The sequence below is a fragment of the Pelmatolapia mariae genome, linkage group LG3_W (assembly GCF_036321145.2).
Source record: "Pelmatolapia mariae isolate MD_Pm_ZW linkage group LG3_W, Pm_UMD_F_2, whole genome shotgun sequence".
Lineage (NCBI taxonomy): Eukaryota > Metazoa > Chordata > Actinopteri > Cichliformes > Cichlidae > Pelmatolapia > Pelmatolapia mariae.
Genome location: NC_086229.1, coordinates 14509601 through 14529662, shown reverse-complemented (window position 1 = coordinate 14529662; position 20062 = coordinate 14509601). Strand labels below are relative to the sequence as shown.

General features: G+C 41.1%; 1 protein-coding gene and 1 pseudogene across 1 annotated transcript; one reads left to right on the top strand and one right to left on the bottom strand.

The window, feature by feature from the left end:
• Positions 1-3911: 3911 nt before the first annotated feature.
• Positions 3912-6154, bottom strand: LOC134620730 (gastrula zinc finger protein XlCGF57.1-like; annotated as a pseudogene).
• An 11190-nt stretch (positions 6155-17344) lies between these two features.
• On the top strand, positions 17345-19697 carry LOC134624241 (nuclear factor 7, ovary-like). Its single transcript, XM_063469203.1, has 2 exons — positions 17345-17500; positions 17602-19697. Exon 2 carries the CDS (start codon positions 17619-17621, stop codon positions 19011-19013), a length of 1395 nt encoding a protein of 464 aa, XP_063325273.1. The 5' UTR covers positions 17345-17500; positions 17602-17618; the 3' UTR covers positions 19014-19697.
• Positions 19698-20062: the final 365 nt, after the last annotated feature.

Below are 20062 nucleotides of genomic sequence, written 5' to 3'. Positions count from 1 at the left end.
AAGTAATTTTTTTATTCCTTTTCCCCTGTAAATCTGGTGACCTCTCACAAATGCACACCAAAAGGTCCATTTAAAAAAAGGGAGCTATAACTAAACTATTTTTTGTATATTTGAAATAATAATTAAAAAAAACATTTTGATAATTCCCTTTCAAATTAAAATAAATATTTTGCTGACCACTCATTTTTCCTGCCATGGATGGAGCCCCATCCGTGTACAGACACGCTTCATATCCAGACCATTTCCCTTAAAAAGAGCTGAAATCTTCTCAAACATTATTCCAGCTTTGTGTCCCTCTAACGGTAGTAAGCCGAGCAATTTCCCATCCAGAAATCGGACATATATGCACAACTGTGCATTGTCAGTTCTGGCTGTGAACCCATCTCCTGCTATAAACATCAGTGTTCTTCAGGTCACCTAACAGCATTTCAAACTCATCTGACGCCAGGACTTCAACTCTACGAATATTTGAACTGTCTGACAGGGGCACGTTTTTAAATAGCAGATGTCACACTTACTTTAATTTTTTCGTCACTTATCACCGCATCCACCACGGCCAGCATGCAGTATTTCACTGTTTCAGAATCTGTGAAAGGCCTTTTCTTCTTCGCCAAGAAGCAAACACGAAGGGAAGCTGCTGCAGCTCTCTATTGGGCTGTACAGGACCCTCACAAGGGTAGTACAACTCCGGCTGAAAGATTATTAAACTCGCAATTAAACTGTACTTTTGCATCCCTCTCCTGAGATTGATCTGGAAAGTTTGTGTAGAAAGTCTGGTGTTTGTCATTGTGGTGCCTGCGTAAGTACCGCAGCACACTCTCTGCAAATTAAACACATAGGTTTGGCATTTGGCGGTAAAATGAATAAGCATTTGTCAGTCCAGGCAGGGTTAAACCGACGGTTTTCACTGTCAAATTTACGCGTTTGGACTGAGAAAGACACGCTGTTGTCGCATCATATATTACGATTATTGTTTAATATGTTTACATCACGGCGCATTGTGGGTTAAATATTGTTAGGCTACTAGGAGTGTTGCATTCACAGTCTACACTACGCTGTAGGAATTTTAAATTTTTTTTAATTAGTTAATTAATTAATTTTTTGCGTTTTCTCTGTGTTTCTGCCAGGACCACAGGCAGGGCCACTTGCAGGTTGCTTCTGGGCCGCATGTGGCCCGCGGGCCGCCATTTGAATAGGCTTGCAATAGAGACTTCTCCAACAATAGAGTGATGGTAAATGGACTGATTCTTATATAGCGCTTTTCTACTCTCCTGGAGTACTCAAAGCGCTCTATACAACACACCACATTCACCCACTCACACCCATTCTCACAAGCAATACCTCTATACTGAGTGCTTTCTAACTACACTCACACACATTCATACTCTGATGGATGCATCGGAGAGCAACTTGGGGTTAGTATCTTGCCCAAGGATACTTGGCATACAGACTGGAGGAACCTCCAACCTTGCGATCAGTAGGTGACCTGCTCTACCGCCTGAGCTACAGCCACCCCATCCCCCCACCTTCCCCACTCCCCCCAAAACAAAGCAATTAATGCTATGAAAGACTTCACCCACAGGAGCAACCTCCTCACTTCACACCTATGAGGATTTCACACCGCCTTCTCCCACTACAACCCTTCATATTCATGAAGCAGATGTGAGGAAGCAGTTTAACCCTTTAGAAATACTAAAGAACAAATTCAATTCAATTCAATTGTATCTATATAGCGACAAATCACAAGAAAAGTAGCCTCAAGGCGCTTTATATTGTACAGTAGATACAGAGAAAAACCCAATAATGATATGACCCCCTATGAGCAAGCACTTTGGCAACAGTGAGAAGGAAAAACTCCCTTTTAACAGGAAGAAACCTCCAGCAGAACCAGGCTCAGGGAGGGGCGGGGCCATCTGCTCCGACCGGTTGGGGTGAGAGAAGGAAGACAGGATAAAGACATGATTTGGAAGAGAGACAGAGATTAATAACAGATATGATTCGATGCAGAGAGGTCTATTAACACATAGTGAGTGAGAAAGGTGACTGGAAAGGAAAAACTCCTCGTGTGTCATAGTGGTCTGATCAGACAATATATTTACCCTTCTGTGCCATTTCATGTTTAGGTCAGTTATGTTTGTTTAGGTCAGTTATATTTCTTTGTGCAGTCATTTGGTTTGTTAAGTTTGCAGTTCTTTGCCTGAGTTCAGTTTTGTTTCTTTGACATTTTTTATGAGCTTAACATTAATTACTTTTATAAATATAATATTTGGGTTAAATGAATGAAAACTTTGTTTTTCTAATAATTCTTGTGACTCCTTCTGCTTTTTCAACTTGGTTCATCACACAGCCCTAAATATTTGTTTAATGTCCTGGTCAAATATTACTCCAAGGTGTTACTGGAGGCCAAGGTAATGCCATCAAGAGCAAGTATCTGGTTAGATACCATATTTCTAGGTATTTTAGGGCCAAGTATAATCAGCAGCATAAAGTTAGTTGTCACCCAGGTCTTTATATCAAGCTCTGCTGTGTTCAAGCTATTAATTACTGCGCGCAGGAGAGCCAAAACAGACATCAAACATTAAAGTTCAGTTATGCCAGCTTTAACCTTGGGATGCCTCAGCTTCTCTTTTATATCCGCCACACTCAACTCTCTGCATCAGGAAGCTCCTGCCACTGGTCACACTGGGAGTTTCGTCCTTCTACACCCTAACAGTTAGCAGATAACGTAGTGAAGCATCGCCAAGCAGTTTTCACAAGGTCATGCTGACACAACATTTGACTCTGACTTTAAACACTGGTCACTTCAGGTGTTGCTCTGATATACAGGAAATGACATCACGGCTCAAACTCTTTGTCAGTAAACCATTTCTTTATTTAACATATAAAATTTTGGTTTATTTGTTGCAGGATTTCATTACACAAAAAAGCTGAATTCAACCTGCAGAACACATGGATCAATGCATTCAATAAAAATATAACAGGAAACAGATTTCTTAATCAAACTGCTGGAACAAAGCGAACCACTCAACACAAACACTACAGTAGAACAGTTTAGAAAGCTTAAAATGTAACAAGAGGCACATTTTCATTCATGGGTGTGTGGAGATTTGAAATTATTTTACTGTTACTATTCATAATCATTATCATTACTATTACATTAATCATCATTTTATCATTTTACGGATATTACATTAAAGTCTGTATTTCAGGTGGTATTTCAGGGAGATTGAGGCTGATGTTTTGCAGAGCTCATCTTCCCCACACACGTGTGTGTAATAAAATCATTGTTTTGACCCACTTGGACTGTAGTCGTTTGTCTTTTACCTCAAATACGAACCATGACAGGTGCCTCATCAGATCTTTACAGAAGACTCCACCTGAACTCTGTGGAGCCTGATCTCAAGGGTTTAAGTCTGACCCTGAAACCAGAAGAGGATCTTTCTGTCTCTGCAGATTCACTGTGATCCAGAGATGGCAATGATTTCAGTCCTGCATCACGCTGATGTTTGCACAGAGAAGATAATTTAGTAAATGTTTTTGAACATTGGTAACAGTAAACTTCATAATCATTATTGCAAATATTAACTCTGTGAATGGCACTCATGACCATTGACCAGTGGTTGTTGATCAATGCTCATAAGAATTTGCATATTAATGATGAAGAAATTGACCTCACAACCCATTGTTCATTCATTGGGCCGGTTTCAGTTGTTATGCAAATGTACTGTTTACAAGATTAACGTAAAAGCAGGAATCAAGACGTAACAGTTTATTTGTAACATGGAATCGTTTCAGATTGGAGTATGAACTGAGATTACTCAAACTCTTTCACAGATAACCTTTATTAGTCCCACACGTGGGAAATTTGTTATCTAATTACTAATACGTTAGTTATTAAAAAAAATTACGAGAAGAAAAAGATAAGAAAGAAAGAAACTCAGAACGAGCAGAGCTGCTGTAACAGGCTGCCGCACACGGGGGGCGCCGTGATGAAGTTCTCTTTCATGTGTCTGCGTTCATGCTTAGTATGATCACATGATTGTGAAAAGGTTTTGTCACAGTGTCTGCACTTGTATGGTTTCTCTCATGTGTGGACTCGTTTATGCTTTTCAAGCTGACGTGCACTGATGAAGGATGACCCACACTGATCGCAGACATGCTTTTTAACGCCACTGTGAAGGAGTTCATATTGTTTGAAGTCCTTGAAGTGGTGAAGCCTCTCCCACATTCTTTACAGTAGTTCATTTTGTCTCCAGTGTGTCTACGTTGATGTATTTTCAGAGTCCTTCAATTAGTTAAAGTTTTTCCACAAAGGTCACAACAAAAGTCTTCCCCACAGCGATGACAGGGTTGAGAACTTGATCCATCTGTGTCGCTCTGCTTCTAAACAAAAACACAAAGACAGTGTAAGTCAGTCCTTAACATTTTTATCCTGAACGTCACCTGAAATAAAGAGCGTCTCTGCCAAAGTCCAATTACATTTTACTGTTTACATTATCACACTCAGCTCAATTTAATGTGCTATAAAAAATATAAGAGTAAAAACGTTAAAGTAATACTAGTTTAATGCTACAATAACAATAACACAATTCTCAAACACTATCCCTAAAAACCTGTGATTAGAGTCTGAATAATCATTCAGAGCTGCCAGTAGAATTGCTAACATGCTAACACACTTTGATGAGCAGAGTTGTTTCAAACAGTCGGGCTGACAAGATAAAAATATAAATACATACCTCACAGTAACTGCACTTGTAGAGTCTTTCTGGTGTGGATCTGTTGGTGTGCTCTCAGGTAATGTGGAGATTTAAAAGTCTTCTCACACAGGTCACATTTATAAGGTCGTTCCTCAGTGTGGGTAAACATGTGACGCCGTAACTCTGCGTTTGTAGTAAATTGTTTACCACACTGATCACAGCTGTACACATCATGTCTGGTGTGAATGCGTAGGTGTGTATTTCGGCTCCCTATCCGGCTGAAAGTTTTTCCACAAATGTCACAGCTGTAAGCCTTAATTCCAGAGTGGGTAACTAGATGACTCTGTAAGCTGTAACTGTGAGTAAAAGCTCTGCCACACTGATCACAGGTGTACGCTTTAACTCCACTGTGGATTAGTTGATGTGATTTTAAGTGTGAAATGTGCGTAAAAGACTTTCCACACTCGTCACAGCTGAATGGTCTCTCTCCAGTGTGGATTAGTTGGTGTTTTTTTAAGTTTCCAGACTTGGTAAAAGACTTTCCACAGTCTCCACAGCTGAATGGTCTCTCTCCAGTGTGGATTAGTTGGTGTGCTTTTAAGTTTCCAGACTTTGTAAAAGACTTTCCACAGTCTCCACAGCTGAATGGTCTCTCTCCAGTGTGGATGAGTTGGTGTGTTTTTAAGTTTCCAGACTTTGTAAAAGACTTTCCACAGTCTCCACAGCTGAATGGTCTCTCTCCAGTGTGGATTAGTTGGTGTGCTTTTAAGTTTCCAGACTTGGTAAAAGACTTTCCACACTCATCACAGCTGAACAGTCTCTCTCCAGTGTGAATGAGTTGGTGTGTTTTTAAGCTTCCAGAGTGGGTAAAAGACTTTCCACACTCGTCACAGCTGAACGGTCTCTCTCCACTGTGAATGAGTTGGTGTGTTTTTAAGCTTCCAGAGTGGGTAAAAGACTTTCCACACTCGTCACAGCTGAACAGTCTCTCTCCAGTGTGGATGAGTTTGTGTGTTTTTAAGTTTGAAATGTGCGTAAAAGACTTTCCACACTCGTCACAGCTGAACGGTCTCTCTCCACTGTGGATGAGTTTGTGTGTTTTTAAGTTTCCAGACTGCGTAAAAGACTTTCCACACTCGTCACAGCTGAACGTTCTCTCTCCAGTGTGGATGAGTTTGTGTGTTTTTAAGCTTCCAGAGTGGGTAAAAGACTTTCCACACTCTCCACAGCTGAACGTTCTCTCTCCAGTGTGGATGAGTTTGTGTGTTTTTAAGCTTCCAGAGTGGGTAAAAGACTTTCCACAGTCTCCACAGCTGAATGGTCTCTCTCCGGTGTGGATGACCTGATGCATTTTTAGGGAAGCTTTCACAGTGAAATCTTTCCCAAACTCGTCACGGTTGTATTTTTTTCTTCCACTTCTTTCTTCAACAAAATTGTCGGCCTCCTGAGAGCGCTGACTTCTCGATCCACGTTGGCCCTGCAAACAGAGGCAGTGATTTGTGGGAAATACATTATTCTAACCGGCCTTTTATTAGTGGTATTTTGTGAGCTTTTATTAAATAAGTATTTATAATTATTTTCATACACACATTGCAAATGTGCTCATGAGAGTTGGCATTCAGTATTTTGAGGATCAATGCAAACACGCTTACAGACACAGATAAATATTAGACTTGTTTCTAGGGCAAAGATTAGAGACATTTGGCTGTGCCTGTACGCCTGCTCAGTAAGATTAGCACAGACTGTACTCTGGATGTTTCAGAGACGTGTACGAGGAGAAACAACAGCAGGAAACACAGAGTGTGAGACAGTGAGGACGGTTTTTAAGTGTTATAGAAGTCAAAAAACTGACGCATATTATGATATCTGCTTACGTATTGTGAGGCTGGACTTTAATATACAAAAGTTGAGAACTCTGTGAGTGACGCTGCAGAGATCTCATATATATATATATATTTGACGTGTTGAGTCAAATTAAGCGGCAGGCTCCACTGCTCCGGCTCACCGCGAGCCGCGTGCTGTCCACCCTTACAGTGATCACACGGTTGCTGTAACAGTAGCCTACATTCAACGGCTGCAGCTCTCCTGCTGCGAGCTGTACACATACACCAAAAACAACAACAGCACAAGCACCACACAGGTTTTAAGCCGGCGAGGCATCATTGTAGATGAAGTGAAGGTGAGTCCATTTCGCCTGCAGCGGCATCGCAGACCACGAGCCGCCACAATAATAAGACCTTTTTTATTTAATTAAAAAATAAATTATTTCTCCTAATTATGTCCTGGGTTTTAACTAATTAATAATACCAAAGGAAACATCACAAAAAACACTTAAGGTCATGAAAATTAATTGCGATTTAGTAATTCACTGAGGCATCCACCCTATTTATTGAAAAGTATCGTATCTGTATTGGTATCGGATCGATACCAAAATATGCACTATCACACACCACTACCATCAAGCGGTGCGGCTTCGTAGCTGAGCAAAGTCGTACTGAAACATTTGACAGAGTTAAATATGACTGGAATCACAGTTACATAAGGCACGCGGGATTATAAGGAGCACTGTCGATTTTCAGAAAAATCAAAGGATTGATTTTAAGTGCGCAGTATTTTCCAAAAACACGGTAATAACGACGGCCCGCTAGCATGCTCTACCAAAAATAGTGTTTTGTTGTTTATCTGACGGACGAAAGTCAAACCAGTTCCACACCACTGAAGTTGCATTTTTACAAACCGGTTCTGGTTCATCCGTTTCATTTAACGACCCACAATTCTCTTCTCGCCACCATGTGCGTATGTAAACATATGCACTGCGCATGCGCGTTTTACCCATATTCTATCGCAATATTTCATTTTCCTATCGTTGCCTAAAATTACACCGGTATTACCGTGAACGGTATGATATAGCCCAGCCCTACACGTGTCAATATTTATGTCTCCAGATTGTTTGTATAGTGAGCCATTAAGACTGTACTCTTGGTACAGTTTTTATTTTTGCTGCTTTTGTCTTACACTGTCAAACAAACACAGATTTGCAGCGTTTGTATGTGTGTGCAAAAGCAAATGTGCCAGGCCTCAAAGACAATGGGTGGTTTGCACAACAAAAGCAGGATGTGAATCGAGCATATGACCTGTACAAATCTCAGCAGGGGTGATTAACACCTCGGGACTTGCACCAGAAAATAAAAAAGTCAGTAATTCTAGTAGGTGTTGGGTTCAAGGGATTTCTGCAAATTTGCGCAGGGTTAGTAAATCTAGTGTTGAAGTTAGCTCGGTGCTTACCTTTAGATGAGCCCACAAACCGAGAGAAACTCCGTGATGAAGCTGGAACTCTTTCCAAACAGGAAACAGGTCAGGGAGCAGAGACCCACGTGGTTCACGCTGATCTCAGCTACGATCCAGGAGACAAGGGTGTGCAGATCGATGCAGATATCGATCCAAACGTTGGTAGTGGTATATGATCGATACTTTAGTTTGTTTCTCTCCTGGAGGTTCACTATTTACTCGCTGTGGATGAAAAAGCAGCTCTGTCTGTGTGAACACCTCTTCTTATGCGGCAGACGCACTTTGCTCCGCCCCCTTCTTCCTGCCCTGCTGGGATTTGTTACTGTGCCGTCACGTGACTCAGATGCGCTCAGAAGACGCATTTGGACTGCAGAGAGAGAGAAAGAGGAGCAACATGTGGAGATATTTTATGACTGTAAATGAAAATGCTGGAGAACAGCTGGAAGGCTGTCGAGCCACAGGGGACCACAACAAGCTGTAGAGTTCAGCTTATTTTTCACACCTCAGTTAAATGCTTTGACTGAAGTCTCACTGCACACACTCAAACTTAGTGTTTGTGAACACCTTGGTCATTATAACCTGACACTGATCAGTGCTGCTCTGACGACCACACTCACATCCATGTAATCATTTAACTGGGATGATCTGGATTTACTGCACAATGCTGAATGTGTCCTTACAGTACAGGGAATAACTCTCTCTGTGTTCCTGTAGAGAAACTCTGGGTTTGTGTGCTGACGAGCATCACTCACAGTATGATACAAAGGCTCACTCATACCTTTCCACACATGTGACAAATTCAAAAAGATGCTGAAACCTTTAGAACATCATAAACTACACATTGTTGTACTCTTTTAGGATGGAACAGCTTTCAGATTTATTTACTCTTAAAGGATAAAAGATGTTTTTAAGAATTTTGCATTCAAGAGGAGAACGTTTAAATAAGTCATGTAAATGAGAATTTCAAAGTTGGTGGCTGCAGTATATACAAATTGGTGTATCTCAAAAATAAAACTATGAAGACTCTCAAAATTAATTTGGAAACTGTTTTATGCAACTTTTTTACATTTACAATTTTGAGGGATGAACCTCTGAAATTTTTTTATATTTATATGACATGGTCTGAAAATCAGACCATGTCATAACTGCTTTAAGTCACACAGAATAGATATCAGAGCCTTAAACAGGCTGACTTCTGCTAAATGGGTCAAACTGGGCACAAAAAACAAACACATAACATCCTTATAGAATATGATGTAACACTATAGATCAACTTACCTCAGAATATATAAAGCATATAAACAATTACAGCAATATGATGCAACAAACACAGCAGTGCTACTAATCCAAAACACTCAAAGCTTCATAGAACTGAAACAAACATTTATTTTTAGCTCCATTCTGCTGCTGATACATACTTTAGGTTTCTGAATATTAAACTTGTTGCTGCCTTTCATAGTGTGTAACTTGAAGGCCCTGAGTACTTTCTCCCACACTGAAAACACTGGAATGATAACATTATTTGAACATTACCTAATAAGACTGATTCAGGACAGATAATTAGTTATTTTAAACTTTCCTAGCAGTCCTTCACAAACAGAGAACAGTCTGTCTATTCTCTCCATCTGTCAGCTGCTGCTGGCTCTTCCTCCTCCTCTTCCTCACACACTGCTGAGTTTGTCCTGGTGGATCATCAGGGGTGCAAAGCCTCACAGATGATGTGCAGCAGTGGGTCCCTCAGTCTGTCCTCACTCTGGACACTTGCAGTCGTCACACGTGGAAATCAAATATGTGATAAGCTGCAGGATTCAAACACAAGTGTAACTTATAAATACATGTTCATACTTTTATTACACAATCAGAGAGAAAGAAACAGAGAGAGAGTGCAGGACAGACAGACAGGTGACAGTCTCAGGTGTATACACTGCTACAAAACAGCACAAGAGAAGGAGGATTTAGTGTCTGTGTTATTACGAGTGCTAAACAAGAAGAGTTCCAGATGGTCCAGTGGACACATGTGTGACTCCTGTGATTAAAGCATCTTTCTTTCAGCTTAACGAGTGAACCGTCAGCTCGTTCAAACACACGTTAAAGTCCGTTTGGCTCGACACCACCGAACAGAGGCAGCAATATAACATAGCTAACATTAACAGTGCAGTGAATCCTGCTTGTGCCGCGATATTCAGGACTGCAAACCGAGCAGCATCACTGACTTTCAGCTTGTTGTGTTTGTGGATATATGACTGACTTTAATTATCCATAAAATCATCGCATTCTCTGTAAGATTAAGGTCAACTATATATATATTTAGAAGTAAAGGCTTTAAAACCAAGTTAACGCTGAAAGTACAAACATCACTAATGTCACATAACTTTGCAGACATGTGGCCAACAGTAATGTTTTAATGTTCTTCATTATTAAACATTCGCACATAAATAAGTGACATCATATTCAGTACTGTTAAAATCTCCCAATTCTTTTAATCTTTGGGCTGAAGGAAGGACAATACTCGGTGTATAAATGCTCAATCAACAATACTTTATTTCCATACAATTCAACACTTATGAGCACAAAACCATCATGATGGGGAGACCTGCCTGCAGAGGGTCACAGCAAGTCTCAAAATGGTGACGGGTCACTCAGCCTTTTATAGCCTCTAGTAGCCCCCACCTAGTCGTAAAAGCCTAAACATTCACATTCTTTCTCTCTCCCGGCGCCTAAGTTATGACCTCGGCTCCTTGTCTTTCTGCTCTCTGTAAAGGTGGGGGTATGGAATGTGGTCTGTCTCTCCTGTCCTAGACACAAGGTCTCCTGCACACAACATTCTCTTCATGTTTCAGCAGTATGAAATGTCAAGAAACAGTGTAACACATTCAACAGTGTCGAGTAATACAGGTCAATCCAATAGATCTAATGATTTTCACACTCTTTTAAGTCAGAAGTATAATGCAAACTAAAACTACATACAGAGCACACAATCTAGACTAAAGGATATTATATGATCTACAGCAGTTAACATAATTCAACTACAGATATAAGATAGGCTATGATAGCATAATAATCTCACAGTACTTACTTTTGACAGTTCACTCTTCAGCAGCTCCCTTCTGCCGTTTTTTGCCGTCATCGCGTGGCGGTGACGTATTCGCACTTGAAATGCGTACTTCAAGCGTGCATACCCTGAATTGGGACACAGCCACACATTCACACACTGGTGATGGCAGCTACATTGTAGCCACAGCCACCCTGGGGCGCACTGACAGAAGCGAGGCTGCCGGACACTGGCGCCACCGGGCCCTCTGACCACCACCAGTAGTCAACGGGGGAAGTGTCTTGCCCAAGAACACAACGACCGAGACTGTCCAAGCTGGGGCTTGAACCGGCAACCTTCCGATTACAAGGCGAACTCCCAACTCTTGAGCCACGATCGCCCCATATAAGCAGAAATCATATCGATCCAGAGGCACACTTATCAATTCAAGTAGACACAAACCTCAAGCTTATCAAATTTATTATCATGTAATTTATTAACCAACTGGATGAAAGATCAACCAAACATATTTGCAGAAAGTAACAAGGAATGAATATTGGGTAACAGTACTGAACATGTCCTGAGTGTGTTTGGATTTTAGTGTGCACGTGTGTGGGAGTTTTCTGTGAAAACAAACTTGTGTGACCTTTTTGCCACAATTTCTGTGGCTGTGGGTGCTGTCTGTTGATTGAATGTGAAATGCTTTGTATTAACCTCCTAAGACCCGAACTCTTCCACGACATGCATTTTTAATTTCTCTTTGATATTTGAGCATATTGGGGCCTGACGAATGCAAAAACAAAGAATTTCCAGATTTTTTTGTATACCTTATTTTTTTTAAGAAAAATGAGAGCCACAAATGAGGATATTCATTTGAAATTTTGATAGAACAGTAGCAGTATAATGTCCTTGTAAGTGGATATCAGCCCCATGTAGAGCAAAATTGAGTATTTTGGTCAAAATAACCAAAAATGTGATGTCCACATATGTGGACGGCAGGTCCTAGGAGGTTAAAGCACTCACAGGTCACAATTTGTTTTGCTGTGCACTGGCAGCTGACATCCCTGTATGTCAGTTCTTGGGAAATGAGAACTGCCTGATGTGTCCTCAGTGGATGGAACTGATGGCCCATCTTTAGCCATCTCCTGAACTGCTTTCTCAACTGCTTCAAACAACTTGATTGCCATTTCTGCCTTTTCAGAGTCAAAGAGACTTTATTAATCCCAGAGGGAATCTGAGTTGCCATAGCAGCTAATATACAACGATCATCAAGCACTCATATAAAATTGTGCCACACAGTAAACAGTTCTGCAGCATCTGAAATTTCCCGTTGCTGACAAGACAGTTGGTGCTATTTCTGTGCTGTCCTCTTGAGGGTTCATCCCACACCATCCAGTGGACCCTTCTGTGGCTCGCCGTTTCATGTCCCAGCAGTGAATACTAGTTTGAACAGTTCAGTAGAAAACATAAAACAATTCCCTCTCTGTCTCTATTGAAAGCATCACTGCAAAAGTGGATTGTGAATGTGCCCTCTGCATGTAATTGAGCACTGGTGACAAGTGCTGCCAGATTGCTGGTGGGCCCTTAAGTCTTGATGGGGACACTGTGCAGAAGGACGTTGGATGGGAGGATGTATGTATATAAAGCACATCTGTGTGCTGGTGTGATGTTCTGAAGTGGACTGCTTGTATCTCTGTGCTATATTTTCAGAGCTCATTTTCAGAGGTCAACATGAATCAAGTCTTCATGTGCTTTCAAGCCTCGTCTCTTTTTTGATTGTTACTCTGGATGTTTTGCCACTGGGGTCATTCTTGTGCTCCTAATCCACTACTGCCTGCTGGAGATAAGTCACTTGACTCTCTGCATTGTACTGGATGGAGACTGGGAAGAGAGATCCTTGCACTCAGAACATTCTCCGTACATGCAGTTTGTTTTCTGTGTGATGGCTTTCACAAGATCATCCAGATCGACAGTGATCACTTTCAAGTGGTGAAGCTTCTGCACAACAACCCAGATTCTCATGCATTTTGCACATATATGTGTCCCAATAAGTCTCGAGGGGTAACAAGGTGCAGTTCAGTTTCTTTTCTTCCCTTGATATTATGCTGTGTCTTTCTCCACCTTTGCATTGACTTCATATCAGTATTTATTTATATCACGAAACTGAACATAAATCTCAACAACTCGAGTAATTTTAACTGTACAACTTAAAAATCAGGTAAATAGAGTAAAATCCACAAATATTCACATTAATAACTCATTTAATCCATTGACTCTACTCACTCCTGTAACTGGTACTCAGTCTACTTTTTATATGAGTAACAGGACTGAAAGTAATAGCAGTGAGTTTTTAGCATACAGTTTGCAATATAGCCACATGGCATCCTTGCTAGTATGAGGACAGTGAGCACAATCTAATGATTTTCCCCAACATTTTATTTTTTAAAATAATCAAATAACAACTAAGATATAATTAAGGTAATGGGGCTGCATGTGGATATTCAGCCATAGTTAAATTTCAAATAAATGAGAAAACGTACTTTTGGTCTTTGCATGGCTTTTAAAAGATTCACCTTATGCAACGTCCTGTTGTGTAACAGGACTGGGTGAAAACCCAGGGACATGACTAAAGTGTATATTTAACAAAATTATTATAGGTTTCTATGGAAATATTCAAGATTCAAGACTCAAAGATTTATGCAATGCATAGAGCGGAAATGCAGTCACCACAAAATGCACAAAACCCAACATTTCTTTAGGATTGTATTCAATATGTTTCATTTTAAGATGTAATGAGGACAGGTGACAAATACTGTTTTTTTCAGTATTCAAGGCAGTTCTTATATTATTCCTTCACAACATATATCTTAAATTTTCAATCAGATCAATATGTGTGACATTTTGTTTAATAAGAAAATGTGTTTTACAGTTAATCTTCATCAGAATTTATAAATATAATTTCCAGGGGATGAAAATGGCACCCATTCGGTGGAATGACTCATTTAACATTTCAAAGTTTGGCACATTTAATTTAACGGGACGTTCGGCCGGTTTTCTGCGTGTTTACAGGAGGATGAAGCTGTTTCTGCTGTTCCTGCTCCTCATGAACACACTGACTCTGAGCGCTGTTTGAATGCACACTGTGAACCAGCAGTTTGATTCACACAGAGCGACTGTGTTTGTGAAAGTATGAGGGCTGGTGTGACAAAACCCACGACTGACACTACGTGACATTACTAACGTGTGGGGGCGGAGCCAAGTTGCCATAAAGCGCGCGGTGCGTTCCAGTACTTTATTTTAGGAGAGTTCCCAACTGAGGGAGGCACGTGACCCTGTGCTGCAGGTTAACTGTTAGATTTGTTTACAGACTCCACTCTGTGTGTTCATCGTGTGTGGATCCGCAGATTGGTCGTTTTCACGAGCGGTCTTCTGTCAGTGTGTCTGCGGTTTGACATGATTAATGACCTCGGCAAAAAGAAAGTCTCCAGCTCTGTAAATCCACACACTATCAATATTACCTTTAGACGGCAGAAAACACAGTCTGAGGGGGCTGTAGTGACGTGCTAAGAAACTAACTCAACTAATTAGAAACGAACTAATTAGAAATACACTTAATCAGCAGTGGTGATGTTTTATATTCCCCATAAGATCTGGGGACCTTGGAAAGGTGTAACGAAGGGCCAGAGAAGAGAGTGGCTGTTAGTGAATCATCCAGCAGGTCGGTGTTGAAGTGTTGAGTTTTAGATGAATCTGATTTTGTCTTTCAGATCAGGGAAGGAATACAGAAGTCAGGAGGTGGAGAAAAAGCAAAAAGGCAAAATCCAAGCAGAGTTCAGTTAAAAGCTGTAGAGCACAAAGATTACAGGGCAGCAAACAGAGGCTTTGAGACATGTTGTAGACAAAGGTGGGTTGATTGCACACGGGCCTGTTATGTTGTAAACTGCTTAAATCAGGGGACTGATTCACTCTGTAGCAAATACTTTGTCTTAAACACCAACAAGACTGAGACCGTGATCACAGCTCCTCATGAACTACAAATATAAAATTGGTTCTTGCTTCTTTTTGTTCAACTTTAAGTCCAACATTCAAAATCTTGGTGGAATATTTGATTCTTCTCTGGGCTTCAACTCACATATAAAATCTGTCTCGTTCCTGTTTCTTTCATTTAAGGAACATTTCTAACTGTGACATATGGTCTCCTCGGCTGAACTGGAAAAAACTGTTCATACATTTGTGTCATCGTGTTTAGATTATTGTAATGTCCTGTTTACCAGCCTGGACACATCATGTCGTTCTCACCTCCAAGTTATACAAAATGCTGCAGCCAGACGACTAACATGTTCTAACAAGCGAGCTCACATTACTGCTATTTAATCTTCTTTATATTGGCTCCCAATAAATTTCAGGATTTGTTTCAAAATTCTTGTTTTAACACACAGAACACTAAATGATGACGTCCTAGATTATTTATCTCAACTTCTTACAAAATATATGCTGCTCGTTGCCTCCGTTCACGGACTCATGATGTGTTAGTTGTTCCCTGTACACGACTAAAGACTAAGTGTGACAGAGCCTTTCAGTCTGTGGCACCAAGGCTGTGGAACAGTCTGCCTCCACAACTACGTTTAGTCCACTCTGTGGATTCTTTAAAAAGCTGTTCAAATGTTTCTGTTTTACAGGCTTTCTAATGACAAACATTTTATTGAATTATTATTTATTTATTTAAACTACCTGTTTATTTTACTGTCTTATTGAATCTTTTTTTGCCACTTAATGTTCATGTTTATTTGAGCCTTTTGTGTGAAGTGCTTTGTGACCGCTGTGAAAAGAGCTTAATAAATAAACTTTAATTACTTATCTCTGAAAATCAATCAATCAATAATCAATCAGTGAGTTTGTGCGTTTGAGTTTGTGTGTTTCAAAGATGGAGGCCACGCTGCTCTCAGAGGACTGTGTGTGGTTGTGGTAAACGTGTGAGCTGCTGCTGCTTCTTCCTCACATGTTTGATATGTTTCACATTTCCAGCTGATGCTGATCACACTAACCTTAACATCACAGACCATCCTTTGGTTCTTCTTCTGTTCCTCTGAAACTTCCTGTGTGGTGCCTTTCAAATTAAAAGCCCTCCCTGACTGTAAAGACTGGACTGTGCTGCAGCTGGTGGAAACAGTGTGTCGGTGTGTTGTGTTTGATGGAGGACTGAAGTGTGTGTCCAGCTGAGCTCTCTGTGTGCTCATATATACAGATGCTGATAAACACATGTTTGTATTTGGACCCTGTTACTGATCAGGACCTGCTGTGTGTTTCCTGTCCACAGGTCTACAAAGAGTCGCACTTCCTGCTGTGGTTCAGATGTTCAGCGTGTTGCTTTGTTTCTCACATGTTGGCTCCACGGTCTCTGCTGCTGTGGGCTGATGCCATGCAGTGATACAGCTGCTGAACATCTTGTTTTGCTCCATCAGCAGATATTTGACTTTTAGATCACATGATATTTGCATGCAACCTTCAAACACGTGTGGAGAATTCATTATTTCTTTGAGAGATTTTTTAGTAAATAACAGAAAAAAGAAAGTAAGAGAAAAGAACAACTTTAATTCTATAAAAGAGTAAAAATTCCACACACATGTAACTCACCACTGTGTGAACATCACAGGGGAGAAATCGTTTCTCTGAGTCAGAGATGAGTGTCAGTAACACAAAAGTAACACTCAGTGTCATGCAGTGACTTTTACACAACCAGATCAGATGAACCAACTCACACTAAAACATGCATTTTGCTGCACTCTTTACACTTATTTCTTTTCTTTCTGCTCTTTTATATACTTTGTAAAACCACAAAAAATATTTTATATCAGCAGCAATTTTTCTCAAACTGCTGCATCACAGCTTTCATGCTCTGACCTGCATGTGAAATGAGATAAAAGCTCTTTATTAGTAACTTTTACAACTTCTGGCAGGTTAATGTCTGAACTTTGGAGTGAAAAACACCCTTAGTCACAAGAAATAACACCACTGTCTGTAACAAAGTGAATCCACCTTAATACCACCTGTGTGTGTGACTGCATTACACTCCCACTGCTGGGAACCTGAACAAGAACCAGAACAAAGTCTAAAATAGAAGCTGACAAACAGCTGCACCACCGAGTGACACTTTATTTTATAAACTTCACAACAGGTTTCATGTTGTGACCTGTGGAGGTGAAAAGACACAAAACCTGTTTTACAGGTTTTGAGCTACAGGCAGGATTGAAACACACCTTAGTTAAAAGTCAAACAGCAACATTTTTCTCCTCCCCTCACGTCACTCAAATGTGACAAACCAGGAAACAGGAAGTTCTTCGTCCTCAGTAAAGAGAGACGCACAGACGATCAGACTGAGTTCAGACCAAACTAGCAGCTTCCTCTGAGTGAGTCCAGCTACAGGAGAGAAAAGTGGAAACTCCAACACTGCTGCTTCAAGCTGCTGACGCTCCACACACTGAATGTGAGTTTGAGCAAAAACACGACTCAAAGGAAGTTTCAGTGAAGGTCGTAGAGGAGGGAGGGGAGCCAGGACTGACTGTACTTCCTGTCTGCTGTTTTCAGCTTCACTCACAGACTCAATGGCTTCCAGATCAGAGGAGGATCTCTGCTGTCCGGTCTGTCAGGAGGTCTTCAGAGATCCTGTTCTTCTGTCATGTAGCCACAGCTTCTGTACAGACTGTCTGAAGAGATGGTGGAGAGAGAGACCAACACACGAGTGTCCAGTTTGTAAGAGAAGATCTTCAAGGGAAGATCCACCTTTAAGTCTGGCTTTAAAGAACCTGTGTGAGTCGTTCTTACAGGAGAGAGATCAGAGAGCTTCAGAGGCTCTCTGCAGTCTGCACTCTGAGAAACTCAAACTCTTCTGTCTGGACCATCAGCAGCCAGTGTGTGTCGTCTGCAGAGACTCAGAAAAACACACCAATCACAGATTCAGACCCATCGATGAAGCTGCACAACAACACAAGAAGGAACTTCAGGAAACTCTGGAGCCCTTAAAGAAGAAGTTAAAGGTTTGTGAAGAAGTTCAAGTGAAGTTTGATCAAACAGCAGAACACATTAAGGTCCAGGCCCAACACACAGAGAGGCAGATTAAGGAGCAGTTTAAGAAGCTTCAGCAGTTTCTAGCAGAGGAAGAGGAGGCCAGGCTGACTGCACTGAGGGAGGAAGAGAAGCAGAAGAGTGGGATGATGAAGGAGAAGATGGAGGCTCTGAGCAGAGAGATAGCAGCTCTTTCAGACACAGTCAGAGCCACAGAGGAGGAGCTGAGAGCTGAAGACGTCTCATTCCTGCACAACTACAAGGCTGCAGTGGAAAGAGTCCAGCGCTGCCCCCTGCTGGATGATCCACAGCTGCCCTCAGGAGCTCTGATAGACCAGGCCAAACACCTGGGCAACCTGACCTTCAACATCTGGAACAACATGAAGGACACGGTCTCCTACACTCCTCTCATTCTGGACCCAAACACTGCTGGTCCAAACCTCATCCTGTCTGAAGATCTGACCAGTGTGAGAGGAGGAGAGAAGCAGCAGCTTCCTGATAATCCAGAGAGGTTTGATGGATTATTCTGCTCTGTCCTGGGCTCTGAGGGCTTTAACTCAGGGACTCACAGCTGGGATGTTGATGTTGGAGACAGTATACGGTGGGGACTGGGTGTGTTAGCAGAGTCTGTGCAGAGGAAGGGATACATAGAGTCCGGATTATGGAGAATATGGTTTTCTACAGGTAAATACTCAGCACACTCACCATCAACTCTTCTCACTGCTCTCTCAGTAGAGAAGAAGCTCCAGAGGATCAGAGTGAATCTGGACTGGAACAGAGGAAAGCTGTCGTTCTCTGATCCTGATACTAACACACACATACACACCTTCACACACACTTTCACTCACAGGATGTTTCCATACATTAGCACTCTGGCTGGTAAAGTGAAGGTGTGTCCGTTGAAGGTGTCAGTGTCAGTGGAGCAGATGAGTTGAGGATGATGATGTTTCTAATGTTGTTTCCTGTCAGTGAATTGAAGCTGTTAAACTGCAGCTGTCCTCCTGCTGCCTCGTTGTTCCAAAGCTCTTTGTTTCTCTTTTAGTTCTCACTGTTTCTTTCTGTTTCTGCTGTCCACCTTTTCACATGGAAAATCATTTCACTGTTTCTCACTGAATGACTCCCCAAACTAGATTTGAAATTCTATCAAGTTTCTAATCATTACAAGTGATTCATGTTTCTATTTGATGTGTGTAAATGGAGATGATTTAGTTTGCTGGGATATGGACTGACATGTGTTGAATGGGAGGAGCAGTTTGTTGTTGTCTTCTTGTCTGTTTATGACAACAATAAATATGTTGTTGAAACAATGATTCATGTTTAACTCCATATATGAAATGTTTCTGATCTTTGAATTCTGTTTGATTAAAGACTTTCTTCATGACACAAATGAGATTTCAGTGTATTAATAGAACTAAATAAGCTCAGAGTTGAAAGGCTGGAGTATTATGTACGTGCTTCACTGTCAGTATCTTCAGGGGGATTCAAAGGGAAACATCAAACTGCTGTAATGAGATAAACTAGTTGGGCTGAACACACTTATCTGTAGTTTGTCTCCATCCAGGATCATCAGAATATAATGAACATGTGTGAAGAGCCAAAAAATGCTGCTCCCCTCTCAGCATGATGAGCTCCAGCCTTTGTTAACAGGACAACAGGAAACATGAGACAACTTTCAGAGACAGTAACCAACTGTGGCCACAAGATGGCAGCAGCTGATCTGAGATCCTTTATTGGACAGAACGACTCTGCTCTGTGACGTCATCAGAGAGACGGCCTTCACTTTGATAGATCTGACGTCATGTCTGCACTGCGATGATGAAAGCTGATAAACACATTGTTATTGATCCATGAAATCACCTCTGTCCTCTCAAGTGTAGCTGTTTACAGAGCTAAAGAAGTCCTTCATCATCAAAACAGACAAACATGGATTTTCTGTATTAAGTGACGTCATCCTCACTCTAACCTCTTACATACATTCTGTTCA